Source organism: Polypterus senegalus, chromosome 5 (assembly GCF_016835505.1).
Source record: "Polypterus senegalus isolate Bchr_013 chromosome 5, ASM1683550v1, whole genome shotgun sequence".
Classification (NCBI taxonomy): Eukaryota; Metazoa; Chordata; class Cladistia; order Polypteriformes; family Polypteridae; genus Polypterus; species Polypterus senegalus.
This window is the reverse complement of record NC_053158.1, coordinates 174,766,292-174,793,193: the sequence shown is the minus strand read 5'-3', so window position 1 is coordinate 174,793,193 and position 26,902 is coordinate 174,766,292. Positions and strand designations below refer to the sequence as shown.

The 26,902-nt window shown below is 38.3% G+C and overlaps 1 protein-coding gene across 2 annotated transcripts in view; it reads left to right on the top strand.

The window, feature by feature from the left end:
* The window catches only part of LOC120529650 (actin-related protein 3B), a 58,291-nt gene that overhangs the window by 15,171 nt on the left and 16,218 nt on the right, over positions 1-26,902 (top strand). Inside the window, exons 2-8 of one of the 2 annotated variants that reach the window (XM_039753636.1) lie at positions 4,310-4,365; positions 12,972-13,096; positions 14,083-14,193; positions 23,088-23,183; positions 23,895-24,002; positions 25,584-25,727; positions 26,350-26,523. In XM_039753636.1, coding sequence (XP_039609570.1) covers positions 4,310-4,365; positions 12,972-13,096; positions 14,083-14,193; positions 23,088-23,183; positions 23,895-24,002; positions 25,584-25,727; positions 26,350-26,523 — 814 coding nt within the window. Of the gene's footprint in view, positions 1-4,309; positions 4,366-12,971; positions 13,097-14,082; positions 14,194-23,087; positions 23,184-23,894; positions 24,003-25,583; positions 25,728-26,349; positions 26,524-26,902 lie in introns of those variants that run through there. The other variant, XM_039753637.1, reaches the window with a different exon arrangement.

Below are 26,902 nucleotides of genomic sequence, written 5' to 3'. Positions count from 1 at the left end.
GACAACAACACTCATCACTCACAACAGTGACAAAACAATTACATTGACAATCATGTTACGTTATTTTCAAAATGTTTCCTTTTCTTTTCATTGCTTCTTTAACACACTACTTCTCCGCTGCGAAGCGCGGGTATTTTGCTAGTTTGTAAATAAAATCCATCCTCCTCTCTTTCCTCAAAAACAGTTCAATCACTCTGTTGTACAGATTATCCGTGTGCCTCAGTTCCATCAAAAAGTACCTTTCTATCGCCATCGAAGCTAATGCTGAAAGTCGAACCTGCGGCTTCTATCCAATCAATGGGTCTGAATACGGTGACGTTGCTGTACTCCTTGCTAGAGGGCCGTACTGACACCAACTCAAAATCTGATTGGTTGAAGCAACAGGTTAATCGATATTTATTCTGTGTTAGAGTGCCTGCACAATGGATTGTGAAGGCCTCTCTGCCTGGCAACAAATGATGGCTGAGATGTGATTGGTTAAATGCTTTAATACGAAAATACATGCCTGGAAGCAGCACAACCATTGGAAAAGCTATGAAAGGAAGCAGACAGACTATTTGGAATTATTTAATAAGTATTCATGGACAAAATATAATTAACATCAGTTTGTGATTCAGATATTTTTACTTATGAATATGCTAAGCACAGTCCTTCATCCGCGAATATTTACCTTATATTGGCAGGCACTCAATTACGTGGGAGGCGTGACGACGCGAGACGCAACTCCGCCTCCCACAGCCATCGAGCTGCAGTCAATTACAGTATATGGAGGAAAAAATAGGTTCCAGTTATGACCGTTATGTGTAGAATTTCTAAATGAAACCTGCCCAACTTTTGTAAGTAAGCTATAAGGAATGAGCCTGCCAAATTTCACCCTTCTATCTACACGGGAAGTTGGAGAATTAGTGATGAGTGAGTGAGTGAGTGAGTGAGTCAGTCAGTCAGTCAGTGAGGGCTTTGCCTTTTATTAGTATAGATTATGGTTCTCATTAAAGTTCAATTTCATTGAGATATCTCAAAAATGCTCCAACTTTTGCACCCAAGTGTTACATCATCTGTACTTTTTCTAACTTGTTTAAACTGCTACCATTCATCTACTTCTCCAGTCCATTTTTATACTCAATTATACAGAAGAATACAGAGTCATCTGTTGATGTATCCTTCAGGTCTTTGGGTTGTGAGAGAACACCCGAGTTAAACCTAGAACTCTACACAGACGGTGCCATTCCAACTCAGTCCCAGTTCATATTAATTCAGTAACCAGGTATATTCCTTTCATCTCAAATGTTCCAATTTATTGATCAACTAGTCAGTATTGGATATTTTGTTAGAAAATCTTTAGGCGTGTCATATTTGAAAATGGTTGAGAAAAACATCCAGTTATTTTTGGTTTGTCAGACACTGGGCAAGGCACCCTAGGTGCGTAAACCTGCCTTTAATGACTTGGTAGATTCTGTGAATGCAATGCTTCCATTGCAGCGTTGTTGGAGCTCATGCTTGCAGCATTGACACAAGGGAGGAGCTAAGTGTGTACAGGATGTATTCTTATCACAGGGTTTGCTAACATATTCAGTTACATCCACATAAAATTAAACAATTTAGAGTTGCTATTTCATGTAACATGCACATCTTTTTAATACCTGGAGAAAGCACACAACACAGAGAGATTGTGTGAAATGTAATCTGAATCCTTGGAAATTTGAGGGAACAGAGATAAACATGAAGCTACAATGTCAACCATTTCAAATTTGTTTGCAGGATTTCAAGATGAGTCTGCTTTAGGAAACTGGGTCAAGGTGATTTTTTTTTTTTTCCATCAAACACCGAGAAAGTAACAGACTATTTTTATGGTTGGATTTTCATGCAAGAATCCACATGCTCAGCCAAGCTTTAATCACAAGCTTTTAGTAACACAAAGTCCTCTTTAAAATCTCAGCAGTCTGACAAATTTCAGTAAAGCAAAGAACCGGCCAAGTTCTTCCAACTTTTCCAAAGGCAGAAGTATTAGCTATGAAAGATATCACCGGCCTCTGCCTTACCTGGCTTTGGTTCTTTACGGGTTAACTGTCTGGCTCACTAAGATTGACTCAATTTTTTGAGAAATCCCGGGGGCTTTGCTCCCCCATGCCCGAGGGCCTGTGCTACGTGCCAGCCAGTTTGCATCTTTGCCGCTCGCGTTGTGAAGAGGGGGGCTGAACGCAGCCCAAGGAGAAGCAGTTGCTCCTCCGAAACCCCCTCTTAAATGGTGATACAATGGGAAACAAATACAGTATTTTTTACCTCCTCTTAGGTCGATCAGCTGCTGTGCCATGTCCTGTGTCCATATATTCAGTTTCTTTTCTCTTTTCACTTTTACCTTTTCATCAATATCGTATTGAATTTTGATTCCGTGTTTGGAATTACATTGTGACAACACAACATATAAACTACCCGTGAGTGAATATTGTTTCCTTCTCTCTACAAGAAATGTGTCTGACAATAGTATTCACACAGATGAGAAATGATTGAACCGTGTATGTGCTTGAAATTTTCTCTTGCAGGATTTCACTTTCACCAAACAACAAATCTTTTAATTCTCGTGGAGACGCCTCTTCATTAAGAAGAAACAATACTTTTTTTTTCCCCTGATGGCAACACAAGTTAGATGATCTACTTGTCTCTGACTTAGTTTAAATCCGAACAATATATTTAATCTCTTTTCACTGTTCCGTTATTTCACAAAGTAATAATTTATGTTTGTTTGCGCTAATGCGTTCTTTACTATCCTTTTTTTTGAGATTTTCGAATTTTAATTCTTCCATTATCCCTAACCTATCCCTATCCCTATCCCATAATCCCTAACCATACTGACCCCTACTCTCTCTTCTGTTTCTTTTTCCGGTTTCTTTGTGGTGGCGGCCTGCGCCACCACCACCTACTCAAAGCATCATGATGCACCAACATTGATGGACTGAAAGGCAGAAGTCTACGTGACCATCATCATCAGGTCCTTGCATGAAAACCCTAAATACAAAGAGGACTGTTTGATTTATGTTAGGTAGATTGCCCAGAGGGGACTGGGCGGTCTCTTGGTCTGGAACCCTACAGATTTTATTTTTTCTCCAGCCTTTGGAGTTTTTTGTTTTTCTGTCCACCCTGGCCATTGGACCTTACTCTTATTCTATGTTAATTAATGTTGACTTATGTTTATCTTTTATTGTGTCTTCTATTTCTCTATTCATTTTGTAAAGCACTTTGAGCTACATTTTTTTGTATGAATATGTGCTATATAAATAAATGTTGATTGATTGATTGATTGAACCTGCTCTGCATGTGTACCGCGCCAACATTTTTGAATTCTTTACGATGTTCTACTTTGTCATCTAATCTGTCTTTTATTTCCGGCCCCGGACGTGGTTAAATCTCTTGGCACAAAGACTCGTCTCGCGGTTGTTTAAGTGTCTCTCCGAGAAAATCAAATTTTTTTTTTATAACAGAGAGATAATAGAAGGACACCCTTCTGTAATCTTAAATTATGTGCATGGTGCATTGTTATCATATTAAACTGTAGCTTGCCCTTACTTGATTTAAGCACTAAGAGTTTCTTGTTTTTAGTGAGTACTGATTTTATCAGTAATGAATATGAAAAGGGGCGGCACAGTGCCGCAGTGGTAGCGCTGCTGCCTCGCAGTATGGAGACCTGGGTTCACTTCCTGGGTCCTCCCTGCATGGAGTTTGCAAGTTCTCCCCGCGTCTGCATGGATTTCCTGTGGGTGCTCCGGTTTCCTCCCACAGTCTAAAGACATGCAGGTTAGGTGCTTTGGTGACCCTAAATTGTCCCTATTGTGTGCTTGGTGTTTGTGTGTGTGTGTTTGGGCTAGCACCCTGCCTTGTGCCCTGTGTTGGCTGGAATTGGCTCCAGCAGTCCCCCGTGATCCTGTGTTAGGATATAGTGGGTTGGATAATGACTGACTGAATATGAATAATGTCACTTTTACTAGATTACATTTTAATGAACTGCATTCATGAGGTTTAGCAGCTCTGTACCAGCCAGATTTCTCACTTTTGACATCACAGTCAAGTTTATCCACATTTAACATATCACTCAGGAACCTGAGTAACTCCTCCTTTCTCCAGATGACTTCTTTGACATTATCTAATGTTTAACTGATTTTTATTTTTCTGTTGTGTGTATATATGCCTTTTCAAATAGAATGTGCAAGTGACATCTTTTACACTTAAAGAATTTTGTATAAATCATGCAATAATATGTCATTTGCTAATTATTACATTAGTAATTAAACCTTTTGCACTTTTTCATCTTTTTCAGATACACAAAGATTGGTTATGCTGGTAATACGGAGCCTCAGTTCATAATACCATCATGTAAGTTTATTTTAAAATTTTCCCATTTATGTGTGAAGCAAGTTAAGACTTAGTGCTTATTTAAGTAATATTAAATTTGTATAGAGTATGTGAATATGCCATTAAGTATTGTTGAAAGTTTAGTTCTCTCTTCATGTTGCTGCGGAACTCATGCACTTGTATTTCCCAGTGGTGATGCTTCAGTTTATAACATCCTTCTGTTTAAGTGCTTTTGGATCAGAACTGCTGACAAACAAGGAGGTCAGCAAAAAGTTACATAAAGTACTTGGAAGAATTACTGTAAGTTTATACCCTTAAACTGGAAAAGTGTATTAGGTAAGCAAAATTATGATACACTGAAAAAATACACCAATCAGTTGAAGTGTCTTTGGTAGATTGTGATGTGGAAACTCTTTTATTAAAATTATCTCTGACTTACACTGTCAAAGCTGAAATTATATCACTTGACATGTTTCAATTGGAATCTTGCTTATTTCATACACCATACACATGCAGAATGGATCTAACCACTCAGCTCTCTTCATTATCACGTAACGCTGTAAAATCAATTTAATCTAAATAAGGATCATAGCATTTGGGAGCTAAAGCCTACCCTGACAACACTGGAGCTTTGTCTTCCTTTGGCTGCTCCCATTAGGGGTTGCCACAGCGGAACATCTTGTTCCATATCTTCTTGTCCTCTACGTCTTACTCTGTCACAACCACCACCCGCATGTCCTCTCTCACCACATCCATAAACCTTCTCTTAGACCTTCCTCTTTCCTGGCAGCTCTATCTTTAACATCCTTTTCCCAATATACCCAGCATCTTTTCTCTGTATATGTCTAAACCAACGCAATCTTGTCTCTCTGACTTTGTCTCCCAATGGCCCAACCTGAGTCAACCCTCTAATGTTGTCATTTCTAATCCTGTCCATCCTCGTCACTCCCAATGCAAATCTTAGCATCTTTAATTCTGCCACCTCCAGCTCTGTCTCCTGCTTTCTGGTCAGTGTCCTGACAACACTGAATGCAAGGCAGAAATTACCTTTTTTTGGCGTCTTTCTGGAGCCTTTTTATATAGTTACCGGGTGTCAGGTTAGCTAAACAAGCTTGATATGTAGCATACAGTTTGCAGGCATGTTTCTATTAAAATCATTTATAGCACACTAACAACTAGGACTGTCTGTCCAGCTCCAGCTGACAGGAGTATGAGAAGGCTGATTTACTTTGACTATAGAATTCAAAAACTGAGATGTGAATAAAGTGAAAGTAAAGAAGCAACAAAACAAAACTCCTCTGAAATCGGGTATCAGTTTTGACTGCGCTGCTTGCACACGTCTTGTGAATGTTGTGTTTACTCCTATTCTGATTGGCCAAAGTTCATCACCACACAAGTTGCAAAAAAGTAAAAGAAAAGAAACCTGATGTATTTAAACAATTAAGGCAGTACTAAGCATCACAAGTTTTTTTTTTTTCCTTATGATTAATTAAAATTTTGAAAGTACCTGAGGGAGGTATAGCAATTAACATGCATTGCTTATGTGTAGATAGTTAATAATTTATTGTGAAAATAGCACAGTAATGGTCCATAGTTACCTCATGATACCATACATTTATGTATATCCAAGAATGTAAAATGTACAGTACATTTGTGCAAACTATTGTTACTTTATTAAAGTATGAAGCCTTCTAATCTCAAGTATTATAAACTGATAATCAAGCTTCACCAGCATCGGTACGAGGGGTTAGCAATTGTGAAAATGTCTTCAGTTTCTCAGCAATAAGCAATGTTCTTAAAGATCCAGTGGCTTTGGAAGATTATAAATAAAATCCACAAACGCCTGCAGTCTTTTTTCAGTTTTTGAGAATGTTTTTTTTGTCAGAATGCATATAACTGAGAAAGACCCCTCTTTCCCGGCTTACTACCAGCTCTCCTAATAAGATGCAGAGTGAAGCTTCAGTAATGAATATTTTCAGGCAAGTAGAGTCAGCATCATTTTACCTACTTGTTGATGTCAAACTTTTAGTACTTGTATTAAAATATTTTAATTTTTTAGGAAAATTAAATAAAGAACCGTTTTCAGTAATGCTTTGCATCACACTTCTTGTACCTCCATGACCTTACTGTAAAGCCCACTTTTATACTTCCTGAACTTTTTTCTAAACTAGAAGTAGAATGGATCGACTTATATAAAAACCTCTAACATTAAGTGGTAGATGTTTTATGGTCTGAAATTTAAAGATTCAAATATTATTATATGACCTGTGGGCAAGATTGGTGTGATTGTTGTGATTTATATTGAACAGTCTGTTAATAAGGGTCTCAAACTATTATTGTTTCTTATTGCGTTTTCATGTCATAAGTACAAATTATTTGTAGATTTCAAGACAGTGAACTGTCTTTTCAAAGTCAAAAAGTCAAAGTGAACTTTATTGTCATCTCAACCATATGCAAGTATACAGATAGACGAAATTGCGAAGCTCAGGGTCCACAGCGTAATAACATGACATGCAAATAATAAATTAAAAACAGAATTAAAATTAAAAAAAATTAAGATTAAAGATTAAAACACAAACAAGACCAGACATTGTTCAAAGATAGGACAAAGAAGTAGCAGCAATATTGATGTGTAAGATATGTAATATAATAAATAATAGATATAGATAATACAGAAATTATCAGTGTATGGTAATAGTTGTTTAAGACGTGTGTAAACAATGACAGGTCAGAATGTTTCACAGCAGAAGGATAAAGAGTGACAAAATCCTTAAAGGTCAGTATGAGATTTTCAGTTTTTTTCTACATGCACACTCATCTTTGCAGGACAGTGGTTTTCATGTTTAAAAGTTTTTTTAGAGGTGGTTGAGGCCGTGTGGAAGGTCCCAGGGGGCAACCTGGTGTTAAGGAGTCTAATAGTTTGGGGTACAAACTCTCCTGCAGCCTGACAGATTTGGCTTTGATGCTGCAATATCTTCACTTGGATGGCAGAAGTGTGAAAAGTCCATGTGAGGGGTGTAAGGGGTCCTGCACAATGCTACAGGCCTTGCGGACACTGCGTTTGTAAAATATGTCCTGTAGTGAAGGGAGAGGCACCCCAGTAATATTCTCTGCTGTCTTCACTATCCTTTGCAGGCGCTTGCGGTTGGATATGTTGCAGTTGCCATACCAGACAGTGATGCAGCTGGTCAGAACACTCCCAATGGTGCCTCTGTAGAACATGGCGAGGATGGAAGGGGGAAGACGTGCTCGCTTTAGCCGCCTCAAGAAATGTAGTCTCTGCTGGGCTTTCTTGATTAGTGATGAGGTGTTATGTGTCTACGTAAGTTCCTCAGTTATGTGCACACCGAGGAACTTGGTACTCCTAACAATCTCCACATCTAAACCGTTGATGCTGACTGGGATGTGGGCAGGACGTCATTTTCTGAAGTCCACGATTATCTTTTTTGTCTTGTCAACATTGAGAGATAGATTGTTGTCTTCACACCATGCAGCCAGCCGTTCCACCTCATCCCTGTATGCTCTTTCATCATCCCTGCTTATCAGTCCCAGCACCGTCGTATCATCCGCAAGCTTGTTGATGTGATTGGTGTTGTGCGTGGCGGTGCAGTCGTGAGTCAGCAGGGTGAAGAGCAGTGGACTAAGCACACAGCCCTGTGGTGCTGCAGTGCTCAGTGTGATGGTGCTGGAAGTGTTGTAGCCCATCCGAACTGCCTGGGGCCTCTCTGTCAATTGCAGAGGGTGGTGTTCAGGCCCAACCCGCTCAGTTTTACAACCAGTTTTTGAGGGATGATTGTGTTGAAGGCAGAGCTAAAGTCTATGTATAGTATTCTGACATATGTGTCTTTTTTATCCAGATGTGTCAGGGAGAGGTTAAGGGCAGAGCATATGGCATCCTCAGTTGACCTGTTTGAGTGGTATGCAAACTGAAGAGGGTCAAGTGAGGCAGGGAAATTTGTCTTTATGTGTGACATGACTAACCTTTCGAAGCACAACATTATGATTGGCGTGAGTGCAACTGGTCGGTAGTCATTCAGGCTTGTCACTGATGACTTGTTCGGTACTGGTATGATGGTGGTCGACTTGAAGCATGATAGGACTGATGACTGGCTCAGAGATGTGTTGAAGATATCTGTGAAGACACCAGCCAGTTGACTGGCACATTCTTTGAGCACACGACCAGGTATGTTGTCAGGTCCTGCAGGCTTGCATGGATTTACTCCGGATAGAGTCCTCCTCACATCTGTTATGGAGAGACAGAGTGCTTGGTCAGTGGAGGGAGGTGTTGCTTCTCTCGGAGGTTCTTTGTTCTGCGCTTCAAACCGTGCAAAGAAGTTGTTCAGCTCATCCGGAAGGGAGACATCACCATCGCTGCTTTGTGGGTTGGGCTTGTAGTTTGTAATTGTCTGAACGCCCTGCCACATACTACGTGTGTCTCTGGTGCTGCTGAATTGTTTGTTGATCATCTCTTGCGTATGCCCACTTAGCTCTCCTTATAGCGCGAGACAGGGTGGCTCTGGTCTTTTTAATCTTTTAATCTATACAGCAGTAGGTTTATTTAATATATGACACTCATCTTCTTAATATAGAAATATGATTTTAGCATTGAATTTAGTAAAATAAAAAATGAATAATAAATTACAATATATTGCAGAATTTAATTCAAGTAGTTAATATTGTAAAGCATACTTAATCACAACATTATTGTATTGAATAATAACGTATCACCCCAATAAGCATGTCATTCACACATTATGTCCTGGAGGATTTGCAGAACTTTTGATGGGGCTATAAGGTATGGTGGTTTTTTTTACTAATGTGTGGAACTGCAACAGAATTGAACTGTGGCAATCATGAGTATCATTTATGTGAGAGCAAAAAAGAATGTACAATCACCTTGAATGAGAAACTGAAGTCTTACATCCCATCAATTAAAAGAAGGTTCTCTATCAGTATACTTATGCGACTACTCACCAGAAATCTTCTCCAGTAGCTTAATACAAGTATTCTGTGCCTAGAAATGGTTCAGGCAGATAACGTACTTTGTGTTTTAGGTGAGCTCTACTAATAAAATGGAAAATTTTCAGTTGGAACACATACAGGTGCCGGTCGTAAAATTAGAATATCATGACAAAGTTGATTTATTTCAGTAATTCCATTCAAAAAGTGAAACTTGTATATTAGATTCATTCATTACACACATACTGATGTATTTCAAATGTTTATTTCTTTTAATTTTGATGATTACAACTGACAACTAAAGAAAGTCCCAAATTCAGTATCTCGGAAAGTTAGAATATTGTGAAAAGGTTCAATATTGAAGACACCTGGTGCCACACTCTAATCGGCTAATTAACTGAAAACACCTGCAAAAGCCTTTAAATGGTCTCTCAGTCTAGTTCTGTAGGCTACACAATCATGGGGAAGACTGCTGACTTGACAGTTGTCCAAAAGACGACCATTGACACCTTGCACAAGGAGGGCAAGACACAAAAGGTCATTGCTAAAGAGGCTGGCTGTTCACAGAGCTCTGTGTCCAAGCACATTAATAGAAAGGCGAAGGGAAGGACAAGATGTGATAGAAAAAAGTGTACAAGCAATAGGGATAACCGCACCCTGGAGAGGATTGTGAAACAAAACCCATTCAAAACTGTGGGGGAGATTCACAAAGAGTGGATTGCAGCTGGAGTCAGTGCTTCAAGAACCACCACGCACAAACGTATGCAAGACATGGGTTTCAGCTGTTGCATTCCTTGTGTCAAGCCACTCTTGAACAAGAGACAGCGTCAGAAGCGTCTCGCCTGGGCTAAAGACAAAAAGGACTGGACTGCTGCTGAGTGGTCCAAAGATATGTTCTCTGATGAAAGTAAATTTTGCATTTCCTTTGGAAATCAAGGTCCTAGAGTCTGGATGAAGAAAGGAGAGGCACAGAATCCACGTTGCTTGAGGTCCAGTGTAAAATTTCCACAGTCAGTGATGGTTTGGGGTGCTATGTCATCTGCTGGTGTTGGTTCATTGTGTTTTCTGAGGTCCAAGGTCAACGCAGCCATCTACCAGGAAGTTTTAGAGCACTTCATGCTTCCTGCTGCTGATGAACTTTATGAAAATGCAGATTTCATTTTCCAACAGGACCTGGCACCTGCACAAAGTGACATAACTACCAGTACCTGGTTTAAGGACCATGGTATCCCTGTTCTTGACTGTCCAGCAAACTCGCCTGACCTTAACCCCATAGAAAATCTATGGGGTATTGTGAAGAGGAAGATGCAATACGCCAGACCCAACAATTCAGAGGAGCTGAAGGCCACTATCAGAGCAACATGGGCTCTCATAACACCTGAGCAGTGCCTCAGACTGATCGACTCCATGCCACGCCGCATTGCTGCAGTAATCCAGGCCAAAGGAGCCTCAACTAAATATTGAGTGCTGTACATGCTCATACTTTTCATGTTCATACCTTTCAGTTGGCCAACATTTCTAAAAATCCTTTTTTTGCATTGGTCTTAATTGATATTCTAATTTTCCGAGATACTGAATTTGGGACTTTCATTAGTTGTCAATTATAATCATCAAAATTAAAAGAAATAAACATTTGAAATACATCAGTCTGTGTGTAATTAATGAACCTAATATACAAGTTTCACTTTTTGGATGGAATTGCTGAAATAAATCAACTTTGTCATGATATTCTAATTTTATGACCGGCACCTGTATATACTTTGCTAAGGATGGTTCTAAAAAGATGTTTAAATATTGATTGAAACGGCTATGGAATGAATTTTATATTTATTATATAATTAAATTATGAATTAAATGTGATTTTCTAAGCTGTCAGTAACCCTATTTTTTGCATTTGCCTTTCCCATGTAATTCTAACTTTTTAGTCAACGAGAGCATCATACTGTATATGCACACAGCAATGGATTGTTTATGTGCTGTGTTGGGGAAATAGGGAAATAGGGGAATGACTATAATTTAGAACATTTTAAAGATTCCGCGGTAGTGACAACCAGGCATTCTAGCATGAGCATATCAGTAACAGAGTGTCACATGCATATCAAGAATTGGCTAACTTCTGTACCTTCATTTGCCCCCTGTGAAATATAGCTGAACATTCAAGCTCATCTTCTATAATTTAGCATTGCAGACCATTGACACAAAGGCCACAGAAAGCTGGCTCAACTTACTACAATAAGTGATGAGCTACAGTATGTCACCTGATAACAGTATTGGTGCTCAGATATGCTTGTCAGAATGCAGCCATGCAGGTTAGTGGTAGGTGGCTAATAATCTGGGGTGTGTGTTTATGGTACAGTATCTGTTCTTTGATATTAGCAGGGCAGTGATTGAATGCAAAATATTATCGATAAATAGGTACTTTATAGTAAAAGTGCATTCATTTCGAATAAGCTTTTCCATCTGGGTAATGTTCTATATCACCAAGGCTAGAAAAGTCCTGAAATAGTTCTTAAAAGATAAACAAATAAATATCATATTTATTTTGTGGATTTCCCTGTCATCAGATCGCAGGCCAGTTGATTACCCCTGTCTCTGAGACCAGATGACAAGAACTGTTTAGGCTAGAGATCGAAAAACAGTGGAACACACTGGAGTCAATATGGGTCATCATTCTTATTTCTCACATCCACCACATTGTTGGGTCAATGCCCGAGGCCAAAATTGTGTTAGGTATTTTGGACCACCCAGGCTAGCACTGCCATTTTAATCCCACACAGACAAGCGTGGGACACAAGTTCAAGGCACACACTGATATTTATTTTCTTTTTTACCTTGTGGGCCACACCTTCCCAGTTCCCACAAGCTCAACACAGTCCAGCACAAGCACAGCACACAAACAGTTCTCCTCCTTCTCTTTATCTCCTTTCTCCTCCACTCCTTGGGTCAAGCTTTGTCATTCCTCCACCTGACCCTGGCTCCCCGAGTTGTGGCTGCTGGCTCTTTTTATAAGGCACCCAGAAGTGCTCAAGGTGCTTGATGACTCATTTCCGGCAGCACTTCCGGGTGTGGTGGAAGAACTGCCCATAAGGGCTCAGCAGCTCCTACTGCAGCACCCCCTGGCAGTGCCTGCGGATCCGAATAGGTCTGCACCAAACTCCAACTCCCATGAAGCCCTGGGGGAGTCCGAGGCAACGCTGCAACCAGGGGGGTTACCATCTAGGGTCCTGGGGGAGGTGACACTCTGGCCACGCTTACTCCCCCGAGTGTGGAGGCGTCCCAGCCGGGGAAGGGTCCCGTCCTCACGCTACAGTATACACCATTATCTGTCTTCCTCAATATCAGGAAATATGACACATAACAAAAATGTATTGATCCATATTATGTGGCAGTAACCCAATTTTTTTGTTTGTATAAAGTGGACTTCTTTTACTTTTTTTAGATGTTTTGTTACAGTTCATGACCTTAAACTCTCCCTAGAACGTCCCAATGTGCTTTTACATTTTTTGCTTTTTAATAATTGCATATTGCTTAAGGCATTTGAGAATTGCCCTATATCAATGAAAAAAATGGACAAACAGACCGTTAATGAATGTGAATGCTTTCCTGGTCAGCCAAAGGTGATTCTTCTTTTAGCTCACTCAAAGTCAGTCTCTCTTTTGTGTTTTTAGGTATTGCAATTAAAGAATCTGCAAAAGTTGGTGAACAGGCACAGAGGAGGCTGATGCGAGGAATAGACGACTTAGATTTTTTTATAGGCGATGAAGCTGTTGATAAACCTACTTATGCAACAAAGGTGGTAAATCCTAATTGCATTGATCTGTTAAAAGCATCTTGATAAGCTGTTTTATTCTGAGTTAATACTTACTATATGTGTATGTACGTATTAATGATATATTATTGCATTATACTTTTTAGAGAACAACCAAACTAAATGAAAAGAGAATAACAACCAAAAACTATCACAGTATGATTTTTTTTTGACTGCAATAAAATTAAGAAACCAGACGAATTTACTGATAGTAGTTTGAAGCTACATGACTACATGAAACTAAGATAAAAGTGTGATCCTATTTAATTAAGTTTGTTTTGCAAAGTACTATAATGTTCACAACATCCGTTTTTAATTTATTATTCTGGAGATGAGTACAACTCTGATTTTTATTGGCCTTTACTCTTATTTATGAGCATGTCCTTTTTTGGGATTGTATAAAAGCCAATCATAGTTGCATTTTCAAAAATTGTTTATTACTTAATTACATATACTGTATATGACTGTTTTGATTGATAACAATTTCAGTTTGTTAATAATTTTCTTTGCATTTCAACAATAATATTTTTAAAAAAATAAAATGTTAAGGAAACATCTTTTTGAGTTGCACAGGGCAGTAAGAATTCATTGACCCTATAGAGCATAACACAGTGTAACTTTTTACATTTCGATTGCAGAGCCACTTGTTATCAGATAATAAATGTCAGTTTTTAAGACAAAAGTAAATCATTAGGAGTGCATTTTTTCCTTATATTCTATAGATGTAGAATCTGCACAGAATTAAAGTCAGGGTTCTTCCCATTGTTCTTGTCATTTACTTTACTGTTGATACTCCATCGTTTCTGCTTCCCCATAGCATAATCATTTGCCAGACCATGTGCATCCCACGTGCTTCCTGTGTTAGTTTGAATTTGCCCTATGATAATCTGTGAGTTGAAGGATATATTTTCGCCATTTAGAAATTGTGTTAGATATGTTAGAAATAAACAAAGATCTTTCTTTTTTCTCAGTGGCCAATCAGACATGGTATAATTGAAGACTGGGACTTGATGGAGCGCTTCATGGAGCAAGTAATATTTAAATATCTACGGGCAGAACCTGAAGATCATTATTTTTTAATGGTAAGTATTGAAATGATACACAGGGAGACTAAAATTATTTAATTCCCATAGTAGCAATTTCACATGTTCATCAATATTTTAAAATCGTAATTTTATATTGATTATCAGGAGATGGTGTTTTTATATGAACCATGTGGAAAACATAAGAGATTTTAAAATATTTCTTATTCTGGTAGTCTTCTCTGAATCTATTCATATATGACTGAATGGTAATTGTGCTTCCAAAAATAACTGCTTTAATTTATAGGTAGCACCATAATTATAACTTAAGTGTACAGATTAATCAAAGCTCATACAAATCATTTTGCTGTAGTTATTAAAGGAATCCTCCACACAAAAATGATATTTTTTATGGTGCTTACCCCATGTATTTTGTAGTGATGGCTGAGAAATATATTTAATTATGTAGAGCAAAGTTCAGAAAAATATTTCTGAACAGAAGTAGCACAGAAGTCCATTGTGACCAATGTTGGTCAACAGTTACCAATATAAAAACATCCAAGAAAATATCTCATGTTGTGTTTTTTAGTGTTTTTTGCAATACTGACACTTCCCAATTTTGATGTAATACTTTAAAAAGTATCAACATTTGAAACCAATACATCAGGTTGGGTGAAAGGTGAACTCAAAACTGAAAATCAAAATTATTTATTAAACAAAAAAATTAAACTGCATGAAGCTCACTAGATTCTTCTTGAGGGCTTGAGGGAATGCACTTGTTTAGAACACACAGATTGTTATACATTCAAAAATCAATAAAATGTCAAGTTTTGCAGACTTCTGTAAACATTAATGAAAACGATATCGTTCTTGACATAGTGCTCATGTTCAAAAGCCTTTGACATTGCCTTGCATTCTTGAATCAGTAAAGTGCAAGTAGTGCAGTCTTAGAAAGACGATGAGTATGTTTCTTTTAAATGTCTTTGTACTTTGTAATGATCTCTTAGTGGCTGCAGACTCAGGCCTAATCACAATCCTTGTTCTTCTTGACCTCAGTGCTGCATTTGACACTGTCTGTCACTTCACCTTACTAAAAAGGTTATCTGCACTAGGTATTTCTCACATTCCGTTAAACAGGTTTAAGTCATATCTTACAGACAGAACTCAGTTCATTCAGCTGGACACATGTACCTCCACTCCCACTCCTGTAGTATCTGGGGTTCCTCAAGGTTCTGTCCTTGGCCCCCAGCTGTTTATCATTTATCTGCTTCCTTTGGGTGTCATTTTTCGTAAATGGAAGATAAACTTTCATTGTTACGCAGACGACACCCAGTTATATATCTCAACTTCACCACCTGCATCACTTCCACCATCCTCACTTACTGATTGCCTTACTGAGATTAAGTCCTGGTTTTCTTCTAACTTCTTGCAGTTGAACTCCAATAAAACTGAGGTGCTTCTTATGGGCACGAAATCTGCAATAGCGAAGGCATCAAAGATCTCAGTATTAATAGACAACACATCTGTTACCTGTACAGATCAGATAAAAAGCCTTGGTGTAATTCTGGACAGCACGTTGTCTTTCCAGTCTCACATCAGTTCTGTTACTCGAGCAGCTTACTTCCACCTGTGAAGCATTAATCGCCTGCGTCCATTTCTGTCAAATCACTCTACTGCCATTTTAGTCAACAGTTTGGTCACCTCCCGCCTGGACTATTGCAACTCACTTCTCTTTGGTCTGACCCAAAAGTTACTACATAAACTTCAACTTGTTCAAAATTCGGCTGCTCGTATAATTACTAAAACACCCTACTCTGATCACATTACACCCGTTATTCAGCAGCTTCATTGGCTGCCAATAAAGTTTAAGGTCAACTACAAAATTTTAGTCCTTACATATAAGGCCATTCATAATCTTGCCCCCACATATCTCTCTGAGCTCCTACAAGTCACTAAACCCTCTCGCATGCTCAGATCCTCTTCTTCCATCAACTTAAATAATCCACCAGCACGTCTTGTCACGATAGGATACCGAGCATTTAGCAGATCGGCACCTTCCTTATGGAACTCATTACCTGCTTACCTTAGGAACATGACTACCGTTCACCAATTTCAGGCTAATCTCAAAACTCATTCGTTCAAAATTGCTTATTCACTGTAACTGTTATTGGTGTTTTATCTGATGTTTTATTTGGGTTTTAAATTTTCTAGTCATTGAATGTTTTTATTTTTTTAACCTGATTGTACAGTGACCTTCAGTTTTTTGAAAGGCGCTCTAAATAAAATGTATTATTATTATTATTACAGAGTTCTTGGGTGTCAAGAAACACATTTGTATTATTTTTGCCATTTTTACTACACATACTGTATATCATATTTACATATTTCTTTGTTGATAAGATCTCATTAAAGAATTTAACTTCTTGCTAGCAGAATACAGTATGTGCACCAATCTGTTTGAAGATTTTCTGAAATGATATATTTAAAGTATACAGTCAACTTTGAAAGAAAGAGTACCCCACTAAAACGAAAATAATGTGTAATTTATGTGTAAACTAAAAATGTAGACTCCAGGATCAAATGTCAGTGAAAGCGGCATTGCTTGTACTTTATTGACAAACTATGTGTTAAATTGAAAGAAGAAACGATGAGCAAATGTAGACGAGCATAAAGCGATAAGAACCAATAAGACCTTAAAGTGGCTGTATTAAATTAATAGGAACACTGAAACCTATGGGACAGGTCCTTTTGGAGGCTTTAAGTTTCACTGCTAACTTTGAACAGCAGCACATTGGGCAAGGCTGAAGGGCTGCTGCTCTATGTGGTGATTGGGGTGTTTGTGTGCAGAAGTCTGTGAGTCTGAGCTCGCTATCAAAAAAAAAAAACCAATGAAGTCAAACGAATTAATGTGAAAATTTTCAATCGGTTACACGGCAGATTGGTTAAATGTGTATCAGTAGAATATGCTGAAACGTTGGTGATCGCGCGGAAGATGAAAACATCTTACAAGCTTACAATATCCCGAAGAATATCTACAACCGTTAACACCGTACGGTCTTCTACCGCCCAAATTACTATTGCAAGAAGGCAGTGTCCAAGAAAGGTAATGTAGTACATCTCACGTGGATAACATTAGACGGCAAATGAGATCTTGATATGCCATTTGTATTAAAACGTTAACAGTTTCTCGTTAGAATAACTTTTGCAAAGACAACAAATCTCCATATGTGAGCGGCAAAACCGCAAAGTGGCTAGTGTGTAGCGCCAGCCCAGGGGTTGGCAAACAAAAGGAGCAGGGGGCAAAGACACCTAGTTTTTAAAATAATACATTTTTTTGAAGGTGGCAGGACATTCATTGATAGAATTTTTAAAGAAGTGTTGTGACATAAGTTTTGATGCCTTTTAAACTAATATATAAATTGAAAAATTGTGAAAACATGAATTGCCAATACTGTTACTCTTCTATCTCCCTAGATATTTTGGGGTAGCAAACCTACTGAACTTACGATCCTCTTTCCTTTAATTCAAAGCTGTTTTTTTTTTGTTTTTTTTTTTTAAGTGTTTCAGACATGGAGCATAGTGATGGTTATTTTATTGCAAAGTCCGTAAATAAGTTTGTTTATTATATAATAGGTCTCTCAAATTGTGTCTGAATAACAATAAACAGCTTAAAGCATTGTTTTTTAAAAGAGCAAATATTTCTTTAGAAGTTTTAAGAAGAGCTGCATTTTGAAAAAGCAGGGTGGAATGAAACAAAAGGTCAGTGTTTAGAGTATTATTGTAATTATGGTGATTTTTTATTTCTCTTAGACACTTAGAGAGTCAGTAGTTAGTGAGATACTTTAACGTTTTGTGTTTGTAACATTTTGTTTTTTTTATGTACAACTTGACATCATAGAAATTCCCAAGCACTTTACAGACAGAAAAGGGCCACCCTTTCAAATAATCTGCGGATTTATTTTGTGGGTAATAACAAGGGCTAAACTGAGACCTGCTAACTGAGACTAAATCAGAATGCACAGATTTGCAGTCTGCTTTGGTAAAAAAGGGTACACATTAATAGGCTATCAGTGTATTTGTATGCTTATTTCTGTCTATAAAAGTGCTGCATACTATGTCTAGAGCCCTTGCTTTTCTTGTACATGTCTTATGAACTATAAAATGTTTTACTTGATGAACAAGATTATAGCTAATAGCATTGTGATGATGTGCAAAAACAAATGGAAATATAAAAGCTCAACACCTGCAAAAAATAATTTTACTGGTAGTGAAAGTGCAGGTTGCCAAACGACAAGAAGAAAATATCTACTCAGAAGAGGAATAGTTGACCTTTTATTTGTAAAATTTTAAAATACAGGTAAAATTCAATTACAATGATCTCCCAGGGACCTAAAAAATATTTCGCTATAACGAAAACTTTGTTGTAATGAGATTCTGTATTTGTTACTATAGTGCTCTCTTTAACTTGCGCCCAGGTGTTTGCAATCATTTCAATAACTTCTTTTGCATTTATTTTAATCTCCTCCTGCGTACAAGTTATGCTGAGGAGAATTTTTCTCAGCATTTCCTTGCGATAATACACTTTCAAGGTGTGAATGATTCCCAAATCCAATGGCTGAAGCACTGCTGTGCAATTGGGTGGGAGTAATTCAAATGCAAACATTATGAAAATGTGGAAGCATGTTGTGGGCAGCGCATTCAGGAGCTGAATCATCCTTTTCTTCTTCATATTGTGAGGTTTCTGAACTCTTTTGAGATCCCCCCCCACACCCCACCCAACTGGAACAACAAGCTGAAGTGCATCCCGAAGCACGATTGCAGTGTCTGTGGAAGATTGTTTGTCCGTTGCCGGGGCAGGGCAAAAACAGGTTCATAGCGCAGCAGTGAAGCGACATAGAAGCAAATCATAAGAGATCAGGGTCGTGCTATAAGTCCCTGTCTTGCACCCCAAAACATGAGGCTGAGTCTCAGTACTTAAGCAAAACCAGCTTTATTCAGCTTGAAACAGGAATGGCACAGTTATTTATTGTAGCATGATCTACCACTCTGCTTTACACAGACACAGCAGTCAGGCAGGGTCGTGGCCAGATCAGTGATCAAGTAATCCTGTTACCTGCATTTACAATGTACCTTGCATCACCCATTGATATCTTTTCTGTTTGCTTTGGCGGATAGATGCAGCATATTTTTGAGCCAGCTGTTGCCCCGGCAATAGATAACCAGTCTTTCATAGACACGGAGATTGGACTTCGGGATGCTCTTCAGCGTTGGGGGAGGTCCCAAGAGAGTTTACAAACCTCACATTTTCTTGAATGAGTGCCGCATTAATAGGAATGTTTCTTGAACGAGCATCACTGAACCACATAAAAACTGCTTTTTCAACGTCTTCTAATGCAGCAGTTCACATACGTTTGCAACCCGAGATTTTTCTTCTTTTTTTGCTCGGTCTTTCAGTGAAGTTGACTGCGTCGATGGTAAAATTCTGAATTCACTGGCAATGTCTTTTTTCTTTTTGCCGCAATTAAGAGCTGCAAAAATGTAGTTTTTTTTTTTCTAATATGAACTGTTATAGTTTTTTTGTGTCTGCCGTTTCTATAGGAGGGTGACAATGAGTTAAATTCCAATGGATGTCTTTCAAATGCTGACGAGTAATAAACAAAAGGTATCACTGACGACCGCAGGAAACAAATAAGGCAAAAAAAAAGTACGAGGAAAGTTCAAAGAAAGAAAAAAACTAACAATTTTTCTGTTTGGGGATCATTGTTCACAACTGAGCTGCGGCCACAGAACTAGCTGCTCTGCGGATGATTCATTCAGGCATTTCAAGGTCTTTTGGGCACTTCTTTGTAATGAAAGTATCTGCTGAATGTACTTTGTAGTAACGAGATTTCTATAGACTTGCGTCATATGGGGAAACTGTCGAGACCATAAAAATACTTTGTTGTAATGAAAATTTCATTGTAAAGATATTCGTTGTAACGGAATTTTACCTGTAGGTACTCTTAATGAATTTTGTTTATAAAATGAATGATACAAAAATATACACATGTGTTAAGAATGTTAATCTTAAGCAGCCATTTCAGAGGGTAACATTACATATTACATTTAGCCTAGGGCCTAGACTTATTTTATTAACGTAAACAATACTTTATGTTTACACTACTAATTTTAACTGACTAGTTTAATTTTTAATCTGCTGTGTAAATGACACATAGAGTCTGTAAAGCTAACATCTGCTTTCCTACTTGTGTGCAGAGATTGGATTTTTTGGCTGTCAGATCATCCTCTGGCTTTGCTAGACCTTTGGAATAAATTGGTCTGATAATGTCATGTTATGTTTTCTGTCCTGCAAGGGCTACATGCAGTGATATCTGCAATGCCAATGCAAAATTGAAGTCTTAATGGCAAATATTTAACTACATTTATATAGAGCTTTTCTAGCTACTCAAATGTCTTTACATAGACTGTTAGGAACCATTTCAACCACCAGCAATGTGCAGCATCCACCTGGATGATACAATAGCAGGCATTTTGTGCCAGTATGAACTGGTGAGAGAGAGAGTTTGCCAGTTAGAGACAGGAAAATCGGGGGGCCAAGAAGGACGAGGCAATGATGGGCAATTTAGCAAGTACATCGAGGTACCCTCTATTCTTTTCAAAAGATGCACAGAGATCTTTCATGACCTCATTGGGTCAAGACCTCTTTTTAACGTGTCCTCCAAAGGACTACACCTTTTATTTTTTTCTATACTGGGTCGTTGGGATCAACTTATAGACCACAGGGTAAGCACCCTTATGCAGGCATCAGCAAACAAAGCTTACTTTGTCTGTCTCCCATCCAAATACTGGATAACCCAAACATGCTTAGCTTCAGGTGAATGACCTGTTCTTAAGTGCAGGTGGTATGGCTACTGGGCCATTCTGTCACCACACCTTCACCTTTGCTTAAATAGAAAATGTAGACATCTCATTGGCATAAACATAAGATCAGGTAAAACAGAACCCTTCTGATGCACTTAGATGCATTTAAAATGATGTAACTTGGGATTACTGGTTGTCTGAAGTCTTTCAAAATAAACCATTAGTCAAACTCCAGCTTGTGTCCAACTAGAATACATAGTCCATACATCACTCCGCTTGATAAACCATCATCTGAAGGCCACTTAACTGTCTTAATGGATGGCCTTTCTTTTTTTTTACCCCACGTCTATGACCCTGGTTCACCAAGTCCTTGTATTCAGTTTATTTTTCTGTTGGTTGTCCTCTTCCATATGTTCTTCCTAGCACCAGCTTGAACACTTGCTGTGATATCTCACATACAAGCACAATGTCTGACTTGAATATGGTCATTAAAGTGATATCCGGTAAACTGGGCTGCCTGTTAAATCGACCATCAACTGCCAGTTTTGTGTTCTCCAGAAAAGTCTTCCTGACACTCTTTGTTGGGTCTTTGGTTTATTTCTGACTCTCATAAAAGCAGTTGCCTGTCATCCTGATATGTGTTATTTGTTTTTACTAATTTCACTGCAAATTGTGCCTGCTAACAGTTACAGAACCTGATGATGGCACCACCAGTTGCATTTCTCCCTGAAGACTTTTCGATAAGATTTACAAAAATGCTTGTTAGAGGCACAAGGAGGACAATTATATTAGGATTACCCTAACAGAAGAAATTTTGCTAGACTCTAGAGAATATCATACACTGACGGAGTCATGAATTTTACATTGGTGAAGGTGGATGAGTTTAAATACTTGGGATTAACAGTACAGAGTAATGGGGATTGTGGAAGAGAGGTGAAAAAGAGAGTGCAGGCAGGGTGGAATGGGTGGAGAAAAGTGTCAGGAGTAATTTGTGACAGACAGGTATCAGCAAGAGTGAAAGGGAAGGTCTACAGGACGGTAGTGAGACCAGCTATGTTATATGGGTTGGAGACGGTGGCACTGACCAGAAAGCAGGAGACAGAGCTGGACGTAGCAGATTTGAAGATGCTAAGATTTGCATTTGGTGTGATGAGGATAGACAGGATTAGAAGTGAGTACATTAGAGGGTCAGCTTAAGTTGGATGGTTGAGAAACAAAGTCAGAGAGGGGAGATTGCGTTGGTTTGGACATGTGCAGAGGAGAGGTGCTGGGTTTATTGGGAGAAGGATGCAAAGGATAGAGCTGCCAGAGAAGGGGAAAAGAGAGGCCTAAGAGAAGGTTTATGGATGTGGTAAGAGAGGACATGTAAGTGATGGGTGTAACAGCAAGATGCAGAGAACAGAAAGATATGGAAGAAGATGACCCGCTGTGGCAACCCATAACAGGAGCAGCTGAAAGAAGAAGGGTTCAGCCTACCAGACCTTAATTGTACAATTGTGTGGTCTATGACCTTCTCCCATGTCATCCATGTGCCATGTTGCAGCATACCCTCCACCCACTGATGTTTCTTTACCTCTACCACCACTCAAGTCACATGACCATTATCGACCAGTTTTGACAGTTTCATGTCTTGGCTGTTGTTCATTTTTATTTATGTTAACATTGAGAAATTAAAGTATGAAAGGTCAGAAGATCTTACTTGTGATTTTAGTCAAATGCAAAAAAAAAAAAACTAAAACCGCCATTAAAGATTAACTACATTTTTATTTAGTCCTGTTAGGAACTCACATGCAGTTAAAAGTCAGAAAAAACTGTGAATGGCCAATGTAGCCATTGTTGTTTTGTGGTTGGTATACTCCTTTAACTTCTTTTTGTATTTATATTGTCATAGGCAGTTTTGTTAGTATTTGAATAACAAGTTGTCACAATGTACTGTATTAAAGCATTGTATCTCATTTTTAGCACAGGTGATGTATTTTGTAAGAAATATTACTAGTTTTGACCCAATATTGACCACAATTGAAAGACACTGGTGATATTGAGTTACAATATATTTCTATGTCTTGTTTGTAATTTTTTCCTTTTAAATTTAGACAGAACCCCCTCTGAACACACCAGAAAACCGAGAGTATCTTGCAGAGGTTATGTTTGAATCCTTTAATGTACCAGGACTTTACATTGCTGTTCAGGTGCTTCTCTTTGTTTTTTTCATATTTTCATGTATCTTATGTTTTGCATGTTTTGTTAATATGATCAGATTTATATTTTGAAACATTAAGAAAATCTGAATCCTAACAATGTTTATGGAAATGTGTGATATTCAGCTATTTATAAATTTATACTAAACCTTTCACATTCAATAAATGCTAATGATAGGGTTATCTTTTTTTAAAGCATTATATTTGCAATGCATTGAAAATCATCAGCATTATAAACAATTGCATATATTAACACCCAGTGAGTACATGCATTGTCTAGTTTGGTATAGAAATGCATTGAAAAATAAAATATATACACACACTTAGAGTACTAGTGCATGATGTCAGCTACCTTATAAAGGGCTCCATAATGTTAAGGACTTCATGGTCCCTCCACTCATATGAGGCTTTCTTCATGATCTAAAATAAATAGAGCTGTCAATGAATTTAAACACACAGTCATTTCCCAACTGTAAGAAATATGACTGCCAGGAAATATAGCTAGCTTCAGTTGGCATTCTGCTTTCCATTTTCCTCCCTTAACTGCTTCTGGATTTATGTGCTTAATATGTACAGTATGTTTGACACAATATCAAGTTAAATGTGCTTGAATACCATTTTATTGTGGCTATGTGGCATGTTACTAAGATAAATACAGTTCTGAATTACAGCCAAGTTGATTATATGTCCATCTCATTTTAGGCCGTTTTGGCTTTGGCAGCATCTTGGACTTCAAGGCAAGTTGGGGAACGCACACTTACAGGAATTGTTATAGACAGCGGGGATGGTGTCACACATGTAATTCCAGTGGTAAGATATTTCTCACCATTTTACAGTTGTGGCAGTAGGGGGCAGTAGTGCACCCTTGAACCCTCAGGTACAACTCCAGACACCAGGTAAAAGTCCACGACCTCTTTTATTTCTTCACACAATGTGCACAAAGCACCCTCCACACTACTCATATACAATATAATAATAACAATAATCAAACACTCCTCCTCGCCCAGACACTTGCTCCTCTACCTCCCAGCTCAGCTCATCGTCTGGAGCGAGGCACCGCCCTTTTATAGCCCCTGACCCGGAGGTGTTCCTGTCCCAACAGACCACAGTTCCTTATTCCTTCCGGGTCAGGGCAAACAGTCCTTTTCTTCACCCCGGGAGCACGTCGTTCCTTCCTGTCACGTGACCGTGACGTACTCCCGGGTCGTAAGGCACGACAGAGCACATAAGTCCCCCCACAGCGACTCCTGGTAGCCCCCAAGGTATCCAGCAGGGCTGTGTAAAAAATACTACAAAGTCCATGAGGCCCTGCTGGACCTCGGGGCATGATCCTGCTGTCGGGAGAGCTCCTCCTAGCGGCCTGGGGATGAGGACCGGCATGGAAAGCCGGTAGTCCTCCACAAGTTTTTATATATACTGTAGTTATATCATAGAACAGCTGTGGTATGAATAATTTGTTTTTCAGAAACAAACCTGTTAAACGGATTGCCTAAACAGATTAAAAGAAATAAGTAAACTGAATGAAGCATATTTATTTCTCAAAACAGTAAGAATAACATTAACAGTTCCATAAATTTGTTTGATCCCCTTCTTGGTTCCTGAACTTTGCATCACCTGATTTTGTGTTATTAGACTGTACATAGTCTGGGCCCCTGTTTTCTTATTTATGTATTTTTAAATTTGATTTTGATTGCCATTTAACTCTGATACCTTAGAGCAGTGGTTCCCAAACTTGGTCCTGGGGACCCACCGTGGCTGCAACTTTTTGTTCCATCCAGATTCATAAACAGTGATAGCAATTAATAATGGATCTCATTTAATTATCTTGTCTCTTTTTCTCCTCTCTTTATTCTGCATTCAGAAAAGAACAGCAATGTGGTTTTTACATTTGTAAGGTGTTTAGAAATATGTTTTTGCAATAGCTTTAAATTCTTAACTCTCTTTTGTTGTTTTCCTATTATTTTGCCCTTTTCCTGTGTAGTTTGCTTCCCATTGTATCATTGTAATGACAATTAAAAACAAGGAGAGCAGATACCCGGGCAAACAACACTGAATGGTGAATGTCTGCAGCTACTTTAGCATCAGACCCACTAATTAGTACATAATGTATTAAATAATCAGAACACCTGGAATATCAGAATGAAAATCAAGATAATAATATTGTTAAAATGAAAAAAATATATATATTATCCCATATAACTGCTTATTTACCAAGCTTGTGTGTCCACCAAAACACAGATACTGGGAAATATCAGCTCACTTAATTAGGCTAAAAACAGAAGTTGGTTGGAACAAAAACCGGACGAGTTTGGGAACCACTGCCCTGGAGTAATATAGAGTAACAGATCTTTCTTGCTGTTCATAATGCATCATTGTTTTGCTTTAAATTAGGCTGAAGGTTATGTCATTGGAAGCTGCATTAAGCATATCCCCATTGCTGGCAGAGATATCACATACTTTATCCAGCAGCTTTTGAGAGAGAGAGAAATAGGAATCCCACCTGAACAGTCCTTGGAAACGGCAAAGGCAATTAAGGTAAAGAGCTTATCAAACTGAAGCTCCTCTTTCTTGAAACATAAGCATCTACTTTTCAGAATCACGATTTGGAAAATAGTACATTTTATCTATGTTCTTGAATGTGCATTGAATTCTGTTTTGGCAGGATGGTCTTGTTTTTCTGCTAAACTTTGCACAGAACTTCAAGTGACCATTATTCCAAGTATAGTTTTTTTGTACACTACCTTTTATGAGAGCAGTGATCTCAGCAGTGTGTTATCTTTTTCAGCAGGATAGTGCTCCAGTGCAGCAATAGCAGTTAATTAAGTTTAACATAATGGTTTTTATTGTTGCCACATGTGAATTTAGTTGCATACCCAGCTTTTCTTTGCTGCCTTTGGATGTCTTGCTCAGTCTGTGACCGTTCTGAAGTCATACACGGTCATACATGCTGCTCAGCAGTTGTTACTGATTGAAAGGTTACTCCGCATATATACTCTTGTTTACCATACAGAATACATTTTTATATGCCTAGTATTTGAACAGAATATCCTGTTTTCATAGTGATTGTGTGCCATATTGTTGCTAATGCTTTTATTGTGACAGAGTACTGTTGAAACAAATCGATGGGTATTTTTTGCAGATTTTTTTTGTTTGACAGGAAAGATACTGTTATATCTGCCCGGATATTGTGAAAGAGTTTACAAAATATGACTCGGACCCTGGAAAATGGATCAAGAAGTATTTGGGAATCAATGCAATCAACAAAAGAGAGTTTCTTATAGATGTGGGATATGAGCGATTCCTTGGCCCTGAAATTTTCTTTCATCCAGAGGTAAGGTGAATATTTCTTGTAAAGCTGCAGCATCTAGTGGCAGAAGTGTGTATTTCTCATTTTCTGTCACATATTCATGTTTAACGTTGTGATACGTGTTCAGAAAAATCTATCTGAGGTAATAATATAATTCATTACTGCTGTCCTGTGGAAGCCAGTCTCTTAATCTTTTAACAAATAAGCAAGGCAATAGTTTATTTGTAATTAATGTGATTTCATAGCATAGAGTAGAAAAAAAGCAAAGTACCTGGAGAAAATCCTGGAGATATGAGGCAGCTGCCCAATGTGTCATCTTTCTGCCTGCATTTCAAATGTAGGCCCTGCTAGTTTATGTTTTAGATTGTCACTTGATTTTGTTATTGTTCTTGTTTCACAATAT